The sequence below is a fragment of the Hyperoodon ampullatus genome (genome assembly GCF_949752795.1).
Source record: "Hyperoodon ampullatus genome assembly, chromosome: 10".
Taxonomy (NCBI): Eukaryota; Metazoa; Chordata; class Mammalia; order Artiodactyla; family Ziphiidae; genus Hyperoodon; species Hyperoodon ampullatus.
This window is the reverse complement of record NC_136923.1, coordinates 91,591,535-91,612,339: the sequence shown is the minus strand read 5'-3', so window position 1 is coordinate 91,612,339 and position 20,805 is coordinate 91,591,535. Positions and strand designations below refer to the sequence as shown.

The 20,805-nt window shown below is 45.5% G+C and overlaps 1 protein-coding gene and 1 pseudogene across 4 annotated transcripts in view; one reads left to right on the top strand and one right to left on the bottom strand.

Moving 5' to 3' along the window:
- Positions 1-2,095, bottom strand: part of DEK (DEK proto-oncogene) — a 28,810-nt gene extending 26,715 nt beyond the window's left edge. For all 3 annotated transcript variants that reach the window (XM_079713033.1, XM_079713034.1, XM_079713035.1), the window contains exons 1-2: positions 1,941-2,095; positions 1,430-1,583 (exon numbers count right to left, since the gene is read on the bottom strand). In XM_079713033.1, the coding sequence (XP_079569159.1) occupies positions 1,430-1,574 (145 nt within the window). In that variant the 5' untranslated portion in view covers positions 1,575-1,583; positions 1,941-2,095. The remainder of the gene's footprint in view (positions 1-1,429; positions 1,584-1,940) is intronic.
- Positions 2,096-8,500: 6,405 nt separating this feature from the next.
- Positions 8,501-9,128, top strand: LOC307059446 (frataxin, mitochondrial-like; annotated as a pseudogene). The gene has a single exon. The product of its transcript is annotated as a frataxin, mitochondrial-like (transcript).
- Positions 9,129-20,805: the final 11,677 nt, after the last annotated feature.

The window sequence follows — 20,805 nt, the reverse complement described above, 5'->3', positions numbered from 1 at the left end:
GCCAAGTAGGATAAAAACATCCACAATTTCGACTGCTCCACAAACACCTCAAATGAGTAAAAGGAGAACAATAATAAATTAGGACAACTATAGAACTGCCTGGGGCTAATTTTTTTTTAAATTTTCATGTTAAAAAAAAAATCACAATTTAAACTGCCATCAATCTCCCGAGCATTACTGTACCGGTCATTTATAGAATTTTTACATGACTTCTATAATTTCTTCCTGATGTGAAGAAATTCATCATCTCGGTGGCATCCAAAACCAAAAATTGGAGGAAAAAGCGCTGAGAAAGTCTTGGACTAGTAGTGAGATACTGCGGCCAATTTTCAGTTGTTATATTATGAATAATTTAAAAATAATTCATATTTTTCCTAAGCGTTTTTGTACTTAAACGTGGACATGCTTCCCCTCAGAGCACATACCACTTTAGACAAACAAAAGGCACACCGTGTAATCTCAACCCAGATTGTATTTATAAAAAGTGCTGACGGTGGACTGGTTTAGACTTAAAAAAAAAAAAAATTGACAGTGAAACCTGGGTTTGGGACGAAAACCTCAAACCTCTTCCCAAGTTTGGTTGAGCGGTAGTCAAATATTAAACAAACCTAGATTGGGCTAACACCACGGGAGAAGGCTAAGATCTGTGACACGGAGCTTTAAGTGGTTAGAAACATTTTAGGAAGTTGGCACAACTAAGGGGCACTGCCCCATGCATCCTGGATAAACTGACGCAGCATACCACTCAATTCTCTAAGGCTCCTCGGTTTCGTGCGTCCAAAGAGGCTACTACCGCTCTCTCTCAACACCAAAACTGAGACAGCTCTGAGCTCTCATTTAACTTTCTTTCACAGTTCACTGCTTTCGTATTTAACTACTTTCTAAAGGAGCAACAGCTTTCACCGGGGTTTCCCCGTGAAAGTAACTCTCCTAAGCCTTTGAAAAGAACGTCTGCTGAAGTTCGGCAAATAAATTAAAACTGTTAAAATATTTCCAAGACTCGTATTAATAACTTTTTCAAGTCTTAATATATGATTTCAGTTAGGACCCTGCAATAACTTCAAAAGGCAAAGGACGTGTACTTAAATTAGCAAAAACAAGACATTACCTTAGTAACCCCCAAGGCTAGCAGTTTTAAAAAAGCAGATCTGAAACTCACAAACTTCCTGTCAAATGATGAAATGTTATGAACTTCTCTGTTGCTGGCGAGAAGTAAACTGCACTCCAAAGTAGTAACAACGGAACGAGTAATTTTTAAAAAATTGGAATTCCCCAAGTTATTTTCTCTGCTACTGCTCAACACAAAAAAACCCTCATTCCGCAAACATTCTTACTGAAAATCACTCCGATTTAGCGTCTCTAAGCGCAAAAACAGCCAGAAAACCGTTTTCGGTAAAATCGATCACTAAGAACGAGACTTCCTCCCCACCTTTCTCTTCCTCTTCCTCGTCCTCCTCGTCGTCCTCGTCCTCCTCTTCACTTTCTTCTCTCGGACCGGGCATTTCGGGCTCTTTCTCGGACGCGGGCTGGGAGGGGGCTCCCTCTCCCTCCGCAGCAGGGCCGGAGGAGGACATGCTGTGGACCTGCGGGCGGGGAGGAAGCCACACGTCTCGGTCCCCTCGCCCCCGGCTGGAAGGACGCGGCGGCCCCAGCCGGCCGCCCCCGGGAGCCGCGGGGAACCTGACCGCAAAGTTGCCTCCCAGCGTAGCCGGGTCTGCTGCTCTCACTCCCCGGGGGCGGCTTCCCTCTTGCCCCGCAGGCAGTCCGACCGTCCTGAGGCGGGAAAGCGCGGGCGCCTAGCCGCCCCTCCCACCGCCCGGCCCGCGCCGCCGGCCGCCCGCGTCCCCTCCCCCGCCCCAGGCCGCCGTCCAAATGGCCGCGGCGGTGCGGGAGGGCCCCGCGCGCCCTCTCGGCCTCTCCTTCGCCAACGCGGCCCTCACCACGGGTCCCGGCCGCCGCGGGCCTGCCGCACGAGGGCACGAAGACGCTCCGGGCGGCGGCGACAGGAACCGAGGAGAACGCGCGCGGGCTGCTCGCTGGCGTGACGCTTGCGCCGCTCTCTCGGCTGCCCAGAATCAACAAGATTTTCAAAATGGCGGTTCGGGAAGGAAAGCGGGAATGCGGCGGCCAATCAGGGCCGTGAGCTGGGAGTTGGCGCGCGCGGAGTGGGGGAGGCGGGGCGGGCCGGCGCCTCTGTGGGAAGCCCCGGCGGGCTGGGCCCGGGCGGGGGCGCGAGGGTCGCCCTGGCCGCGGGCGGAGGGGCCGCGCGCTCCCGGGCGGCCCCGGCGGCGTCCGGCGTCTGGTCGGCGTTCTGCCGGGAAAGCGGACAGGCCGCTTCCCGGGCGGCGTGCGGGAGCGGGCGCGGGACCGGCGAGGCGGCGCCGAGCGGAAGAACGCTAGAGGGCCTGCATGTGTATTGTCTCCGTGGCTCGTTCCCGGAAAAGAGGAGCGGCCGCGGGTCCGGGAGGGGGCGGGCGGAGGGTGGTGAAGAAGTTTACATCCCGTGAAGTCGCTGCTACAGTATTTCCCGGAGGTTGAGGGGAGTAACTAAGTGAGCGATCTCATTTGGGTCCCAGAGATCACGCTGGTGATGACTCCCTAATCTGCTGTATTTCGGAGGACCCCGTCGCTTGTAAGGTGCACCGCAAGGGAAAAGCCCCTACCACGTTGAAAATTCACAGTCACAGGAGAGAAAAAGATTTCCAGACCTGTAAATGTAGGGGGGAGTCATGTGTGTTTGTTATAATAGAGGAAATACGGTATCACCCAGTCCAGACTCTTCTCCCAGAGTTCTAGGCCAGCTCCGCAGAATCCTTTAAAACTCAACGTAAAAGTGAACACATTGCTCCCATACCCTTGAGTTTCCGGGCTTGCAGGTCGAAACACTTGCAATAAACTCACCTTTTGGCTTTGTTTAAAACAACAACAACAACAACACAGTGCTTCCCCCCGCCCAAATGCTCCCCCCTTACTGTATTTGATTCCCTTCATTTTTTCCCCCCCGAAGTCCTCAACCACTGTCTGCCCAAAGTATCCTTTTACTGGACGAACTTAACAGAAATATGATCAGTTAAATTTGCCTGAATGGACTCCGGTTTGTAAGGCAAAAGTTAAACATTTTCTTTGAATCTTCTTTTTTCCTTTTGTGCCCCTACTGAAAACATAAGCAAATCCTTTCACTTATACTCTCAAATTTTAAACCGTTTTTCACTCTACTGATGTCACGAAGATCCTGTCCACTCTCTTGCTTGGATTTTGACATAGTCCCTCACTGGTCAGGTGGCTTCCACATTGCTAGCCCCACCTCCTACTAATCACGTAGCAGCCAAGGTGATTTGTTTGTATTTTTGTTTTAATTATCAGATTGGGTACTCGCTTGCTTAAGACTCTCCAATGATTCCCCATCATACTTGGAATAAAGTTCAAAATACTTATGTTGTCCACCAAAGAAAAATGCACAACCTAAAAGTTGCGAGTTACTTTTTTTTTTTTTTAATAAATTTATTTTTGGCTGCGTTGGGTCTTCATTGCTGTGCCCGAGCTTTTCTCTAGTTGCGGTGAGCAGGGGCTACTCTTCGTTGTGGTGCACCGGCTTCTCACTGCAGTGGCTTCTCTCATTGCAGAGCACGGGCTCTAGGCGCGCGGGCTTCAGTAGTTGTGGCATGCAGACTCAGTAGTTGTGGCTCGCGGGCTCTGGAGCGCAGGCTCAGTAGTTATGGTGCACGAGCTTAGTTGCTCCACGGCATGTGGGATCTTCCCAGACCAGGGTTCAAACCTGTGTCCCTTGCATTGGCAGTCAGATTCTCAACCACTGTGCCACCAGGGAAGCCGCGAGTTATGTTTTATTCAGGGAACTTACTGAGGACTATAGCCTGGGAGACAGCCTCTCAGATAGCTCTGAGTACTGCTCTGAATAAGTAAGGGAAGAGCCAGGATATATAGGAGTTTTTGCTGAACGAAACTCACAAAACAACAACAAAAAAACCCAAACAAAAACATGTAGTCAAACATCAAAAGATTACTGATAATCACAAAAAAAAGACATCTCAAGTCAATGATTTTAGTGCTTTTCTATGAATGGGAAGATGCAAGAGATTGGGCTCACTGGAAATTATTCCTTAGAAATGCATCTCTTTTTTTAAAATAAATAAATTATTGATTTATTTTATTTTTGGCTGCATTGGGTCTTTGCTGCTGCATGCAGGCTTTCTCTAGTTGCAGTGAGTGAGAAATAAACTTCTGTTAAAATTGTTTAACTGCGGTTAAATGAACTTTTGCCAAAAGAACCTGTCTCATCCTAATATACCATCACATCACAATAAACAAAAAATGCTCTGAATCTTCATAATAAGAGTTTATTTTGGTTTGCATGCATTTGGCAAATCCCTATTGACCACTAACTATGCGTCAGGCCCTGCTTTAGGTGCCAAGAATACTGTGATGAACAAGACAAAGTCCCTGCAGCCACAAGGAGTTTACATTTTAGTGGGGAAGACAGACAATAAGCAACTAAAACTTTCAGGTAGTGATAAATGCAACAAAAGAAACAAAGACCTTACTTCTTTTTTTGTTGTTGTTATAAATTTATTTATTATTTATTTTTATTTTTTATTTTTGGCTGCATTGGGTCTTTGTGGCTGCCCGCGGGCTTTCTCTAGTTGCGGTGAGCAGGGGCTACTCTTCGTTGTGGTGTGCAGGCTTCTCATTGCTGTGGCTTCTCTTGTTGCAGAGCATGGGTTCTAGGCACGCGGACTTCAGTAGTTGTGGCACGTGGGCTCAGTAGTTGTGGCTTGTGGGCTCTAGAGCACAGGCTCAGTAGTTGTGGCGCATGGGTTTAGTTGCTCCACGGCATGTGGGATCTTCCTGGACCAGGGCTCAAACCCGTGTCGCCTGCATTGGCAGGCGGATTCTTAACCACTGCGCCACCAGGGAAGTCCCGGGAGTTTGGTTCTTAAGAAGGGAGATATTACTGTATGTTTATGTGATGATGGGAATGAATCAGTAGGGAGGGAGAAATTGGCGATGAAAGAGAAGGAGGGGACAATAGCTGGAGCTGACCTAAAGTTGGTATGTCAAGTAGGGCTCTGTAAGCAGATGCTAAAACAGAATCTGGGGTGTCAGATATTGATTAGGAATCAGTACCTGTGAAAGGAAGGGGGAGAAAGCAAGAGTGGGCAGAGGAAGAGGTCAAACTGTAAAGCAGAACTGGCCAAGCCTCAGCCAACTCCATGGGGAGTTCTGGAGTGAGTACAGTTCTTCAGAGTGTCCTGCGTGGCTGAGCTTTTATACCCCCACCTTGCCCAGTCACTGCATGCAAGCTGCCCCAGGAAGGGCATGACCTGGGATGAAGTTGACCACAGATGGGGCAGCCGCTGAAGGAGCTGACCATGGAGGCTGTCTGCTGACTGCGGGCTCTGCAGCTGAGCAACAGGTCCTTCCGTGAAGGGGGATCTAGGTGACACATCTTCATGTCTACATGGGAGATGAGAGGCAATGGAACCTAGTACACAAGTGGAGGAGCTGTCCTTAGGACAATTTCTACGTAGTAGCAGAAGGGAAGACAGAGGATACAGCTTCAGACGGTGGGGTTGGCAGATTTGTGGGAACTTCAGAAGTTCTTATTCCTTTGAACTTCTCAGTGAAATCAGGAGCAAAATCATTGACTGTCAGTGTGGGAGAGGACAGTTGGAGGTTTCAGGAGAGAGGAATGTGTGCTAGTCATATAGGAGAATGGGAGACGAGTGGACAAGAGAATGTAGTAGGGTTGCCAGGCAGCAGCAAGGAGGACCAATTGAGGTTAGTGGCCATGAAGTCAAAGTGAGAACAGTCAGGATTATTGTTTTTCTGCAGCCATATTCAGCTACTAGGATTAGGTATAAAGGTGGCAAATAATTGGATTTAACCAGGTTGGCCTTTTTTCAGACAAGTATGAAGAGAGGAGAGAAGGGTGAGTTGAAGATGTGGGTGGGACAATGAACATAATGATGGAGCATAGAATAGGAGTTGAGTAGGGAGGAAAGTAACAATGTCAGAGGGATGAGACATGGTGAAAATAGGGCAAGATTAAGAAGTAAGGTCTTGGACTTCCCTGGTGGCAAGTGGTTAAGAATCCACCTGCCAAGGCAGGGGATATGGGTTTGAGCCTTGGTCCAGGAAGATCCCACATGCCGCAGAGCAACTAAGCCCGTGTGCCACAACTACTGAGCCTGCGCTCTAGAGTCCGTGAGCCACAACTATTGAGCCCTCCTACCACAACTACGGAAGCCTGTGTGCATAGAGCCCATGCTCTGCAGCAAGAGAAGCCACCGCAATGAGAAGCCCGTGCACCACAATGAAGAGCAGCCCCCGCCTGCCACAACTAGAGAAAGCCTGCGCACAGCAGCAAAGACCCAACGCAGCCAAAAATAAAAAATAAAAATAAATAAATAAATTCATAACAACAACAAAAAAAGAAGTAAGGTCTTTGTTTCTTTTGTTGCATTTATCACTACCTGAAAGTTTTAGTTGCTTATTGTCTGTCTTCCCCACTAAAATGTAAGCTCCTTGTGGCTGCAGGGACTTTGTCTTGTTCATCACAGTATTCTTGGCATCTAAAGCAGGGCCTGACGCATAGTAAGAGGTCAGTAGGGATTTGCCAAATGCATGCAAACCAAAATAAACTCTTATTGTGAAGATTCAGAGCATTTTTTGTTTATTGCGTTGCCACGGTACATTAGGATAAGACAGGTTCTTTTGGCAAAAGTTCATTTAACGGCAGTTAAACAATTTTGTTTAACAGAAGTTTATTTCTCACTCTATAAAACTCTTGGTCAGTTCAGGCAACTCTGCAGGGCTTCCTTTCCTGTGACGTACTCATGGCCCTAGGCTGCTTTTGGTCTTGTGATCCACCATCACGCTATGAGTCCTGAGTGTTCACAGTGTTAGGGGAATAGAGCAAGACAAGAACTCATACCTCCTCTTCTAGGGTTCAGCTCATTGGCTAGTGGCCAGATGGGTCATGCTACCCCACCTCACTGCAAAGAATCTAGGCAACATGGGGGCACGTATGGAACCGTCGGTGAGCTTTGTTGTCTCTGCACAGAGGGGATGATAATTGCAACCAAATAAGGTACAGTGGGGATCAACAGGGGACCGTGCTTAAAAATATTTGTTGGTTTAATTTTGGAAATGTTAAAACCCTGATTCTTAACTTTGTTTCATTTCTGCCTTAAGAAGTTTTTACACCCACTGCACACAGATATCTTATCTTTCTTACACACATATCTATCTTTCCCAGACGACAAGCTTCAGGGGCAGGGACCACATCCATGCTTATTATTCTCTCCCAGTCCTTGGCACAGTGCCTGACACAAATACTTCTAAAATATGTGTTTAATTGAAATGCATCCCCTTTTGGTTCTAAGACAGTGGCAGGAGTCTGTTGTCTGGATGCCATTTAAAAACCTTCCAGCAATATCAGCTCTGTAAATTAATATGGCTCGAATAAGCTGATGACCAGATTCTCTTTTAAACCCGGTCATAAATATAAATATAGTGACACATTTGGTTTTTCTAAAAACAAGATATCATACTCTATTCTGGTAGAGTTAGCCAAAGTATTATACACAGGTTAGTAATTTGAGATTAGGTTTGAAAATATGTGAATGCAACGATATCCAGTTGGTTGATAAATGGGATATTCTAGCTCGGACAATGGCCAGAGAAGACTATTCAAAGTAAGCAGTAGGAGAAGGTGAGGGATATGGTGGTAAGACAATAAAAGTTGGAGAACAAAGGATACGTGGTTACCAAATATTCTCCCTAGAATCTAATTTTGCTCTAAATTTCGCAAATATCATTTGTAACACATTTTATTAATATATCCTTATCAACTGTTTCATGGAATAAGGCCAAAAAAATAGAGACGACAGAGCTTTGGTATTACTTCCCTTGTTTTCTGTAAAATAAAGTCATCTCTGTTGAAAGGGGCTTTTCTACTTATGGACTAATATTGTTTAGATTATATTAAATGCCATTACTGTTGGTAGAATCATAACATCAGAGGCAGAAAAGTGTTTTCCACTACAAGTTGGCTAGAAATCCTCAACATTGTCACAAGATTGTCAAAACAGAGTATTATCTTAGAAAATTGACATGAAACGCTAAAATGTTCCTATGGGGGATTCCCTGGTGGTCCAGTGGTTAGGACTGTTCTCTCTTTGCTGAGAGCCTGGTTTCAATCCCTGGTTGGGGAACTAAGATCCCACAAGCCAAATGGCCAAAAATAAATAAATAGAAAGAAAGAAAGGAAGAAAGAAAGAAAGAAAGAAAGAAAGAAAGAATTCCTATTTTAAATCTATAGACTTTTATAAATAAAATATTTCATTTTTAAACTTATTCTTCATTTAAAGGAACTAGAGAAGGTTTGGGTGGGTATCTTCCCCATAGGCAGCTTGGGTTTAAAAAATTAAATTTAGAATAAACAGATGTTTGCAAGTTAGGAAAAGAAAAAGGGTTGTCGATGTGGACGCTTGGGCGCCGAGCGGCTGCCAGTCTCTTGCCCCGCTCGGCGCCCCCGGGCTCTGCCTAGGCCCACGCCGGGACCCGGCGGCCAACAAAGGACCCCCGGCTCTACGGCTGCCAGGGCCTGCGCACTGAGACCGCCGCGGCCGGCACACCCAGAGAGCCCAGTCTGAGCCTCTGCTGCCTCAACCGGATCCTGAATGTCAAAAAGCAGTGTGTCTGTTGGATGAATTTGAGGACAACAGGAACTTTGGGTGACGCTGGCCCTCTGGACGATACCACCTATGAAAGACTGGCCGAGGAGACGCTGGACTCCTTAGCAGAGTTTTTTGAAGACCTTGCAGACAAACCTTACACATTTGAAGACTATGATATCTCCTTTGGGAGTGGTGTTTTAACAATTAAACTGGGTAGAGATCTAGGAACGTATGTCATCAACAAGCAGACCCCAAACAAGCAAATCTGGTTGTCTTCACCACCCAGTGTCCTCAAGCGTTACGACTGGACTGGACGACAGTGTGTCCCTCCATGAGCTGCTGGCCACAGAGCTGACTCAAGCCTTAAAAACCAAACTGGACTTACCTTCACTGGCCTACTCTGGAAAAGGCACTTGCTGCCCAGCCTAATGCTAAAGATATCGAAAACTCTAAAGCCAAGACCCCAGCTTCGTTCTGCAGCTGAATGGCTAGTCTCTTCCATTCCTGCTTTTGAGGACAGTTGCATTACGTGTAACGGCTCTGTGAAAAGACCGTGTCGCCTCCTGCCCTGCCCCTGAGTTCAGATTTTTAATTTCCGTAGGTTTCTTTGGATTTATTGTCTGATTTCCTCCCTCACGTGATAGCCCTTATCTTTTGTAATGTCTGTATGCCCATACCTTTAATATATAACCTCACAACAAAGAAAAAGAAGAAAGACAAATTCCAGGAGGAGAAATGAATTGGCTTCACCATTCATTCTCTGAAAGACTTACTACAAAAACTGCATGAAGAGTGGCCAACCTTGCCATCCTATCTCAAAATGAGACTCATTAAAGGGAAGCCTAAAACATTCCTACTCCAAAGTGTAAACGCTTCTAAGCCCTTTAGTATTGAAGCATCAGTGGCAACTCGGGAATTCTGAAACCGAAGACCATTTTCTGTTTGTGCTTTGTGACTGCCAGGGTGTGGCCCGCATGGGGTTAACACAGGGAGATGTGGTGCCGTGTCTTCCATATGTGCATATATATGTACACACACATTTACATGTGTGTGTACATATATATTTTTTAAATTTAAGGGTCAGTATAGAATAAGCTATTGCAACACTGGTCTGAGGATGCAAAATATCCTCCAAAAGCCATCTCTGTAAGTTCATGGATATAGTATAATAAATGAGGTCATGGAGCTGAGAGGTGCTTGGTAAACTGTGAAAGGCCACATAAATGAAAAGATGTTGGTGTTAATGAAAGGAACCCCGGCCTTACACTTGGCCCAGCCCAAAAGTAGTTGTCTGTCTCTGGGTCAGTTTCTCGAACTCCCTGGACCTCTGTTTCCCCGTGTTAACAGAAAGGGTTAAACTGGATAGAATATAGTCGATTCCCGATTTAGACATTTAGTGGTCCCCTGTTAAGGCAAATGAACAGGCCAGCTTTAATTCCCTCTAGTAGAGGAGATGACAGTGAACAGTTTTTTTTAAGCTATAGAGTAAGTATATGGTTTTGGGTTTTGTTCTACTTGAATTTCAGTTGAATTCATGTTCAAGTAATCATCTTTTATTGTGCCATTACCATGCTAAGCCTGGGCTGTAGGCTGAATGCTAAGGCGTTGATCCTAACCCCCAATCACAGCCCTCCTAAATGAGATTAGTGCCCTTATAAGAGAGACCCCAGAGAGCTCCCTCATCCCTTTCACCATGTGAGGACACAGCGAGAAGACAGCTGTCTATGAACCAGGAAGCAGGCTTTCACCAGATGCCCAGTCTGCTGGGGCCTTGATCTTGGACTTCCCAGCCTCCAGAGCTATGAGAAATAAATTTCTGTTTATAAGCCAAAAACAAAAAACAAAAAAGAAAAAGGTTTTTCAAAGATGGTGCTGGGCTTCCCTGCTGGTGCAGTGGTTAAGAATCCGCCTGCCAGGCGACACAGTTTCGAGCCCTGGTCTGGGAAGATCCCACATGCCGCGGAGCAGCTAAGCCCCTGCGCCACAACTACTGAGCCTGCGCTCTAGAGCCCGTGAGCCACAACTACTGAAGCCCGAGAGCCTAGAACCCGTGCTCCGCAACAAGAGAAGCCACTGCAATGAGAAGCCCGTGCATCGCAACGAAGAGCAGCCCCCGCTCGCCGCAACTAGAGAAAGCCCGCGTGCAGCAACAAAGACCCAACATAGCCAAAAATAAATAAATAAAAATTTAAAAAAGATGCTGCTGCCTCCTAATAATATTTTTTGGAAAAATACATTTGTTTTGTCTCTCTCCCATCCACATCTCAATCTAATGCAGTGAGTCTCAAGTGGGGGAGGGGGCATTATGCCCCCAGAGTACATTTGGCAATGTCTGGAGACATTTTTGGTCATTCCAAGTAGGGAGAGGTGCTACTGGCATCTAGTGGGTAGAGGCTTGTGACGCTGCTTAAGCATCCTTTAATGCACAAGACAGCCTACACAACAAAGAATTATTTGGTTCAAAGCATCAATAGTGCTCAGATTAAGAAACCTTAATCTCTTGGGCTTCCCTGGTGGCGCAGTGGTTGAGAGTCCGCCTGCCGATGCAGGGGACACGGGTTCGTGCCCCGGTCCGGGAAGATCCCACATGCCGCAGAGTGGCTGGGCCCGTGAGCCATGGCTGCTGAGCCTGCGCGTCCGGAGCCTGTGCTCTGCAGCGGGAGAGGCCACAACAGTGAGAGGCCCGTGTACAGCAAAAAAAAAAAAAAAAAAAAGAAACCTTAATCTCATGCAATGTACATTACTTTCTTTTCCTAGCACTCCACTAAAACTGCTCTCATAAAGACCAGTAATGATCTCCAAACAGGCAATTGATAGGCTTCTTTTGAATCCTGCTATACTTTAACTTTATTTCTATGCAGCATTAGATACTGTTTAGCATCCCTTTCTTTCAAAACCTTTTTCTCTTGACTTGCATGACATTGCTTTCTTTAGGGTCTCCTTCTTTGCTGGCTATCTTGCATCTGTTATCCTCTTAAATGTTGGTGTTCTTCAGGGATCCCCATAGACCCTTGCTTCTTTCCTTAGACATGATTTTCTTGGGTGATCTCATCCACATCCCTGGTATCAATGACCTCTAGATGAATAAAGTCCAAATCAATATATTTAACAACTTACTTTCTCTTTGAGCATCATACTCTTAGAATTGCCTATCAGATTTCCTAGCTTAATATCCCATTAATATCTGAAATTCAACATATTACAGCTAAACCCATTCTCTAACAAATCTCTCCTCTTTTTATTTTTATTAATTAACTGATTTATTTATTTTTGGCCACGCTGCGTGGCTTGCAGGATCTTAGTTTCCCGACCAGGGATTGAACCTGGGCCATGGCAGTGAAAGCACCAAGTCCTAACCACTGGACTGCCAGGATATTCCCTCTGATTTATTTATTTATTTATTTATTTATTTATTTATTGGTGAAGTAGAAAAGAATAGCTTTATTGCTTTGCCAGGCAAAGGGGGCCACAGCAGGCAAATACCCTCCAAACTGTGTGTCCTGACCTGGAAGGGGTAGTGAAGAGTTTTATAGTAATGGTTCAAGGAGGAGGGCAGGATCAGCTTGTGGACATTCTTCTGATTTGTTGGTGGTGAGGCAGTTGGGAGTCAGCATCATCAACCTGGTTCCAACCAGTCTGGGGTCTGTCTACATGCTTGTGGGCAGCACACAGGTAACTTCTCCCACCTGTGGGGCTTTCGGTATCTGTCAAAGTTCAGGGGGAGATGCGAAGGTGCTGCAGAGGGGTCAAAGGCACAGCACTGCAGAGGTTTCCTGCGACATGGCCGCACGGAACTTTAGAAATTGCTCCTCTGGGAGATCCGAGGTGTGCGCAGGCGGTCAAGGTCAACCCTCAGACGTGTCCGCTGGGTCCTGCCTCAGGCCTTGGCTCAGTGTTCTGTGTGAAGCACCCCTCTAAGCGCTGTCTCCACTGAGAAGTGCTGCCACGACCACTGACAGCCTGGGCAGCTGGTGTCAGGACTTAAACTCAGGTTCTTTATGTCTTTCTGTAGGCATGTTTTTACGTCATGATCCTGACACCTTGTCCTCCCTGACTGGGCACCTGACCAAGTAAGGCCAGTTAGTCCCCTCCCTGGGAATTAGGAATTGAGGGAGAGAATGAAGATAAAAGAGAATCAAGAGAAGGGAAGGAGAGAGAGTCAGGACTGTATTCAATTCCCATTTCAGATTGCTGTCTGTATCCATATGTTTGGCTTCCAGGTGACAGCCCTGTTACCTCTTAAACACTTCCCCTCCCCACCACCCCCAAGTTATTTTGACTGCATTTCTATTACCTGCAACCATAGAGTCCTGATTCATACATCGACTGGCTATGAATTCAAGGGTTAGCCCCTTGCCTTGGTCTTCTCTGTAGATCCAGCACTCATGCCAGTAACAGAGTAGATTGTACTATATAGATACAAAATAGATACTGGATACAAAAACATCTGTGAATCAATTAATGAAGAAAGGAGGAAAGGGAGAAAGGAAAGAAGGAAAAAGAGAAGTGAAGAGAGAGTTAAAAAGAAAAGAGGAGGGACTTCCCTGGTGGTGCAGTGGTTAAAAATCCGCCTGCCTATGCAGGGGATACGGGTTCGAGCCCTGGTCTGGGATGATCCCACATGCCATGGAGCAACTAAGCCTGTGGGCCACAATTACTGAGCCTGCGCTCTAGGGCCCGTGAGCCACAACTACTGAGCCCGCGCACCACAACTTGAAAGCCTGCCTGCCTAGAGCCTGTACTCCGCGACAAGAGGAGCCACCGCAATGAGAAGCCTGCGCACTGCAAGGAAGACCTAAATAAATAAATTAATTAATTTAAAACAAAAAATTTTAAAGATTAAAAGAGGAGAGGAGAAATAGAAAAGGAAAAATATGAAGGAAAATTGAGGATAGTAGAACTGAAATAAGAGAGAGAGAGAGAGAGAGAGAGAGAGAGAGAATGCAGCAAATGATCTCAAAACAGTAACAAGCAAAGCTAGGGTAAAATGTTTGGCTGTCCTCCTCTGGCTCTGGTCAGCCAGCTTTCCCCCTGGATGTTACCTCTGCCCCTGAGCTCAGAGTAGAGAGAAGGTCTAGCAGGGAGCCCTGGTACCTCCAAACACCTTAGCGCTAGCACTTAAGCTTTCCTTTAGATCTTCTGATTACAGCCCACCATGCTTACGCCATAAGGTAATTCAGCTCCCGGGGCAGCCACAGGTGTCTAAGACCTAAACTAATCTAGAGAGCGTGGCCTAGTGTACAAGTAGCATGAACTTTGATTTCTGACAGATGGATTGAAATCGAGGCAGGTCATAGACGATCAGATGGCAGGAGTGAAAGATAATAGGAATAAAACAACTCTCTCAGAAGGAGAGGCGAGCTCCTTCTTTATTGGGGTAGGAGCATACCGGTTTGCTGTCACAAAGCAGGAAATTTGGAATATGTATATATCAGTGATTACTGTGTGTCCAATTTTCCTTTAACTTACTCCACTACTCAGTTGCAAATCAACATTCTTTCTATCCTTGAACTGTATGAGCTAGAGTCATGTATAAACAAAATATCTTGTAAAAAAAACCCAACCCCCCAAACATACCATTCTCTCTCTATCTCTAATTTCTATTTACCTCTATTGCTTCTCAATTGTCTCTCACTGCTGACTCTCCTCCCTCCCCACGTCCCTTCAGGAAAAGTTCCTCTCTCCAAGGAATTGCGGTGGGGCGGATTTCACAAAGGCATGAGGATCTACATGCTGATATTCATTGACCATGTCTCCCTTCTAAAGCTCTTCTCCCCATTCCCTCTCATCCCTACCTCCCATCCTCATTTTTTTCCTGCCTGTAGGCAGTAGTCTTTCTCAAGCAAAAATCTGACCTCGTCATTACCTTGCCTTAACATTTCAATGCCTCCCCACTGTCTGTGGAATAAAGCGCAATTTCATTTTTATTTTTGTATTATTTTTTATAAGATGAAGCCATTATTTTGATTTGTTTTGTTTTGTTTTTTTGGCCCTGCCAAGCTGCTTGCAGGATCTTAGTTCCCCAACCAGAGATTAAACCCGGGCCCCCTGCAGTGGGAGCGCGGAGTTCTAACCACTGGACCGCCAGGGAATTCCCTAAGGTGCAATTTTAAAACAGGGCCTAGAAGACTCTACATGATCTGGCCTCTGCTTCCCTCTCTAGACTGTCTCTCCATTCTTCCTCCCAAACACTCCCACTCCCACTCTTTGGAAACAATCTTCCAGCCACAGTCAATGAGCTTCTTTAAATTCTCTGAATTACCATGCTTTTCTTACCTTCGGTTTTGCCCTGCATGCTTACTCCTCCCCCAACTCTTTCTCCTCCTCCTCTGGGCTTCACGAATACTGCCCTCTGTGAGTGCCATCCTCTATCAGAGCATCTACTTTCAAAAGCCTGTTTACTTGCCTATCCCTTCTTCAGCTTGCTGAGGTTAGGGATGTTATCTTTCTTGCTATCTCTTCTATCCCTAGCCCTGAGCAGAGTCTCAAACTAGTAAGCATTCAATAAATATTGGCTGAATGACTAAGAAGGCCAGAGCCTTTGTGCTAACCTCCCCCTCCCCCTCTTCCTCTGTCACCTAAGGGGGTCCTTTCATTTGCAATAACTTGTTTAATGAGTTTATCTTCCAACACTGGCCTCCTGCCCAATAGAGAACCCTGACAATTCTAGTAAGCACTAATTTTTTTTTCCAGCCCTTAGATTAAAAAGTTATCTGATAAGTTTAGGAAAGATAGTGGATTAACATGGAGTTAAAACGTATTTTAACGTATTTAAAACATATTTGCATTTCCCAGCGCTCTGTTATAAACTGGTTGCTTCTCAATTCCTAGTACCCTTAAATTATAACACGACTATGAATAATGTTACACCCTGACCTACTCTATAAACGTATATTGATAAGTAAATGAATGAACAAACGGAGCGCCATTTAACAACTCACCTTCCACATTCCCAGGAGGGATATGTCACTCCCAGTTTTCACATATCGCTTCCCATCGCTCTCACCTTTTATATTATTCAGTATGCTCTGCCTTTTGCTAGCTCGTTTGCCGTTAGAAGTCTCTTTGAATACATCCACCTGCTCCTTCCCAGAACTTTGGCTTCAGAACTGCATCTCTCCTAACCGGGAACGGAGGCATGCTCAGTACTCCAAGCCCGGTGAAATCACCTGCCCTTGCCCTGACTTGGGGCCCTGACAGGTGGCAGGTATCGACAATGCCAGCAAAAGAAACTTGTCCTGTCTTCTACAGCTGAACATATCCTTCCCGGGGCCAATCGAAAGTCCTTGCCACCTAAGGGTAACTAGTGGGGACGTCTACATTTTTAAAACGATAAAACGGAAGGAGCAATTTTGGAAAAATTAGAATGACTGGCAGCAGATTCTCAGAGCACAATCTACATGAATATCAACGGTCGAGTGACGCTGTGATTAAAACAAATGAGGACGGAGGCAGGGGATGAATGGAAGTGGTGTCTGCCTTGAACCTCAGTGGGCAGATCAAAGATTTTAAAAGGGTTTTTCTGAAATTGCCCAGCCCCAGAATTTCCAGGATCCCGTTCGCTGCCAGCTTCCTAAAGGGAGCGCGTTTCTGGGGGGGGGTGTGCGTGCGCGCGCTGGGGGCGGGAAGGCGCGGGAGAGGGGCCACCGCTCTCCGGAATAAACAGCAGGGGGAGAAGGGGAGCGCGCGAAGGGCGGCGGGAGGGGATGAGGAGGCAGCAGCGGGGGCGAGGGCCGGGGGAGGGGCCCCCCCGGGCCCCAGACGCGCGCAGGGGCTGGTAGCCAGCAGACCCGAATGCCTCCGATACCTGAAGCCGCTGCCTGGAGAAGCTGACAGCTGACGCCAGCGGGCGCACGCGCTCGCCGGAGCCCTGCCCCTCGCGGTCTCCCTTCCCCTCGCGGTCTCCCTGCCCCGGGCTCCGACCTCGCGCGCATGGTAAGGAGGGGCGCGGGCTGCCGCCCTCGCCCCGGCGCTGCAGGCCCGCGGTGCCAGCTGCCGGCTCGGCCTCCCCAGGCTGTCACCTCCTGCTCCCTCCCTCGCCCCCTCCCCGGTCCCCTCAGCGCCCGGCCGAACGCCAGGCGGGCGGCCCTCAGGGACTCCGGCCCTCAGGGACTCCGGCCCTCGCGGACCCCCACCCCGCCTCCTCTCTGCCCTCACCCCTCACTTTTCCCCCTTCCCCCCGGCAGCTCCGAAACCCCGCACCCCCGGCCCCGGGTGAGAGGGCGAAGGAGGAGGCAGGAGGTCGTCCAGCGTGTCCAGGTGTGTGGCTCAAACACCGGCGCACCGTTTTCCCTCTCGAGTCTGCGATAATTTCCAAGCTGAGACATCACAACTCCTCTCCTTCCAAAACATACCTCTTTCGCCTTTTGTTACTATGCTAACTTTGGGAGGATGTTAACCCGTGGTCAAGGTAGGTGTCTCATCTTTTGTATCTGCACCAAACCGTGATGGAGGTTCTTTGGCTTTGGTTTTTGGTTTTTGTTTTCCTGAAAGTTAAATACTGTGATGAGTTTACAAGGTTTTCTGGGTGACTGCGGTGCGAGAACTTGATCACAGCTGAAAGCAATAGCTCCTACGCGGGCGCTGAGATCCTGATTAAGAAATTGGGATGTGTGTGCGTGTGCGCGCAGGCTTCTGTGTATTTAAAAAGCACTCCAGGTGATTGCGATGCGCTCTCCCCTCATAATTACTTGAAAATATCTGTAAGGTCCTTATGAGGAGAGGGGGCACCCAACTGTTGGTAAACATCCCCTGAAAATAGCAGTGTGAATAGGGAATTAAAACGGAGTGAAAACTGGTTCTCTTCAAGTTGGTGAATTTGGTGCAGTGTCATTGGTTTTAAGATGGCAATTTTGGGATGGGAGGGTTAACGTTCTTTTGAAACTCAGATATGGGATGGAGAGAAATACCCCACTTCTAACCGCCCTTGTTAAAGAGTTAGTTTTTAAACATAAGCTTTTAAGATGTAAGAATTCCTTCACAAATACTCTGGCAATTAGAAAGGACGGGGGCCTATTCTCCTGGGAATCAGAAAAGCTTCCTTCACTGTGCTTGCATTGGCTGACTTTCTGTCAATGACCACTGGCATTTTTACATGTTGTTTTTTTTAAGGCTAAAGACCCTAATGGACTATATCTCTAGGAACCCAAAGAGGAATTATCATATACATTGATTTAGTTCCTGTTTACATTCCTAATTATTTGAACCAAGCTCTTCTACCCTCAATTGGTTAAGAGTGTAAATTACATTGTATTTGAGTTTGCACTAGTACTGTTTCTCCATCTTGAACTTTGTCATAGATGTACATCTGCTGCTTTTCAGATATATCTATACCTGAACCATTCTAAGTACCTAACAAACTCTGAGTGTAACTGCCAGGGAAAATAAAGATTTTTATCTGTCTTTTGGAAATTTGAGGCGAAGGACTAATTTTTTTAAAATACCATGAAGTAGGTATGATAGTAAATCATACAACATCTTATGAAATGAGATGCTTGTTATGAAATAGGGATAATATTTGATACTTGCTTTCAAGGATATTAAGGACAAGTAGGTGACTGTAAAGCATTTTGAACCTTTAGAGTCACTGTCTAGGTATTGAGACAATGGGATTGTTTTCCTGACAAACTTTTTCACCTTTCTAAAATTAACTTTCCTCTAGGAAATTTTTAATTTCTAAAATTAAAATTAAAATTTTAGAGATTAAAAATTTTAATTTCTAAAATTAACTTTCCTCTAGGAAAAATAGTGCAGATACACACGATTCAGCCAACCAAGTCCAGAAACTACTGTGTTTGAATTTTAAAAGTGACCTTAATTCATTCTTATACATCTAGTGTTTGCAGCTTATGACACAAAATATGCAGAAATATTCACTATTTGCTGACATCTTCAAAGCATTGGCTTAATGAGGGGAGTTATGAACAGAGTACAACATTATGTTATACATTTTGTTGGCTTAGGGAAAACTATTATTTTCCTAAGGTTTTGTTGGCTTAGGGAAAACTATTATTTTCCTAAGGTTTTTGTGTATATATGTGTACACTTGGTCTGGGACTTACATAATTATGTACATATATGTAGCACATGTTTTTAATAGAAATGAAAACCTGCAATATTTTTCTTTGTGACAGGACACTGTAAGCATTAGGTTTTGATTACTTTTTCATGGAAATTTTAATATGACAGAATTAAAACTTCAAGGAAATAATTCCACCAAGAGCTATTTGGAACTGCAGGCCTTTTTAAATGAAAGATGTTTGAAGCCCTTAGTCTGTGTGCTTAGCATCCACCGAGCAGTTCTTTGTGAGCGAGTTAAGGGTGGTAGATCCAATTCTGGCAGCCTCAGTGGATGATTAGACCCTGCCACTCTTCTCCAGACCTTTAATTTGGTCTGTAACTTGATGCTTCACTGACCCCACACTCCCCCTGCCGCGCTAGCTCACAGAGGAATTGCTGGCACTCTGGATTGAATTTTTTCCACTCCCATCAATTAGGACGTTTGCATTGGTTGCAGAATTCAGTTACATTTTTAGCTCAGAATTCTAAGAAATACCTTTAGCCACAAAGAGAGTAGGCTTAGGACAGCCTAGATCACAAATTGCCTTATTTAATGGTGCTGTGTTAATTTCCCAATGATTCACCTGTATACAAATAATCGAGTCATACAGTATTAAAGTTGGAAGGCACTTTAGAAGTCATCTAGATTCTAATAATTTCTTTCTACAGATGAATGTTGATGCAGTCGTAGCCATAATCCAAACTTTGAGAAGAGACATTACATTTCATATTCTTTTCATAGACATTAAATTTTATTTTCTTTCCAGTTCTTGTAGTAATGAGGACTTTGCTCATTTGAAATGAATTTCTATACGAGTTCAGTGATGTAGGAATGGCCGTAAAGTAAGTTGCAAATCTCTGATTTCCAATGAAATTCAAAGTGTGATCTTCAGGGCAATGTAAGTCATTTACAAAGGTGGTGAACTACTATAAACTAGCATCCTGTGTTTTTCATTATTTTGGATGGGGACTATTTCAACGGACTGACAGAAGAAAAGGAGTACCCTAAGAAAGATGAGGGCAAAGAGAGAAGAGCAAGGTGGTGGGATGTGTGAAGAGCATGACGTAATGAATCAGCAAATCATTCAGGAATGGTTTGCCTTCAGACCCCTCCCCAGAGATTTTAATCTGAAATAATGGAGACAATCACTGGGGTTTCTAGCCCTCAAAATCCTACTTAAATGAGGCTTGGTTTTTGGAAGTTCCACCTCTTGATGTTTCTGCCTTTCAAGATCTTCTATCTTAAAGATCTATCTTCCCAAGTTCCTAGGGTTGAGGATTTACAAAAGAATTTATCCTGATATATAGGCACTAAAAGGATTGGATCCAATCTTAAGAGACCACATAGAATCTAGGGGAGTACTCTTGCTAGTGCGGCAACTCACCACCATTTATTTATTTAGGTACTTTACATACATTAAAAAGTATCTTCATAGTCCTAACAGATAGACATTATGGTCCCCTTTATATAGATCTGTGATTCAGAGAAGTTAAGCATCTTGACCACACACAAATACCCCTTTCAACACCCCACACTGCTTCCCTAGAGTCAAGCTGTTGATTGAATCTGTAGATGATAGTATGCTAATTTTGGGATATCTGGCAAATTTCCTAATTCTGCAAAGACCTTATAAAGTCTTCATATGTTTCTGTATTTCAGTGTAGCTGTGTTCAGTGTGTGGAGCTCAACATTCTTGCATAGATTTAAAGACTAAAGACAATTACTACATTTAAAATATGTGTTCCAAAGTAGAATTAATCCTCAACAATCAAGATGCCTTTTTTTTTTTTTTTTTTTTTTTCGGTACGCAGGCCTCTCACTGCTGTGGCCTCTCCCGTTGTGGAGCACAGGCTCCGGACGCACAGGCTCAGTGGCCATGGCTCACGGGCCTAGCCGCTCCGCGGCATGTGGGATCTTCCCGGACTGGGGCACGAACCCATGACCCCTGCATCGGCAGGCGGACTCTCAACAACTGCGCCACCAGGGAAGCCCCAAGATGCCTTTTTAAAAAAAATTTATTTATTTTTATTTTTGGCTGTGTTGGGT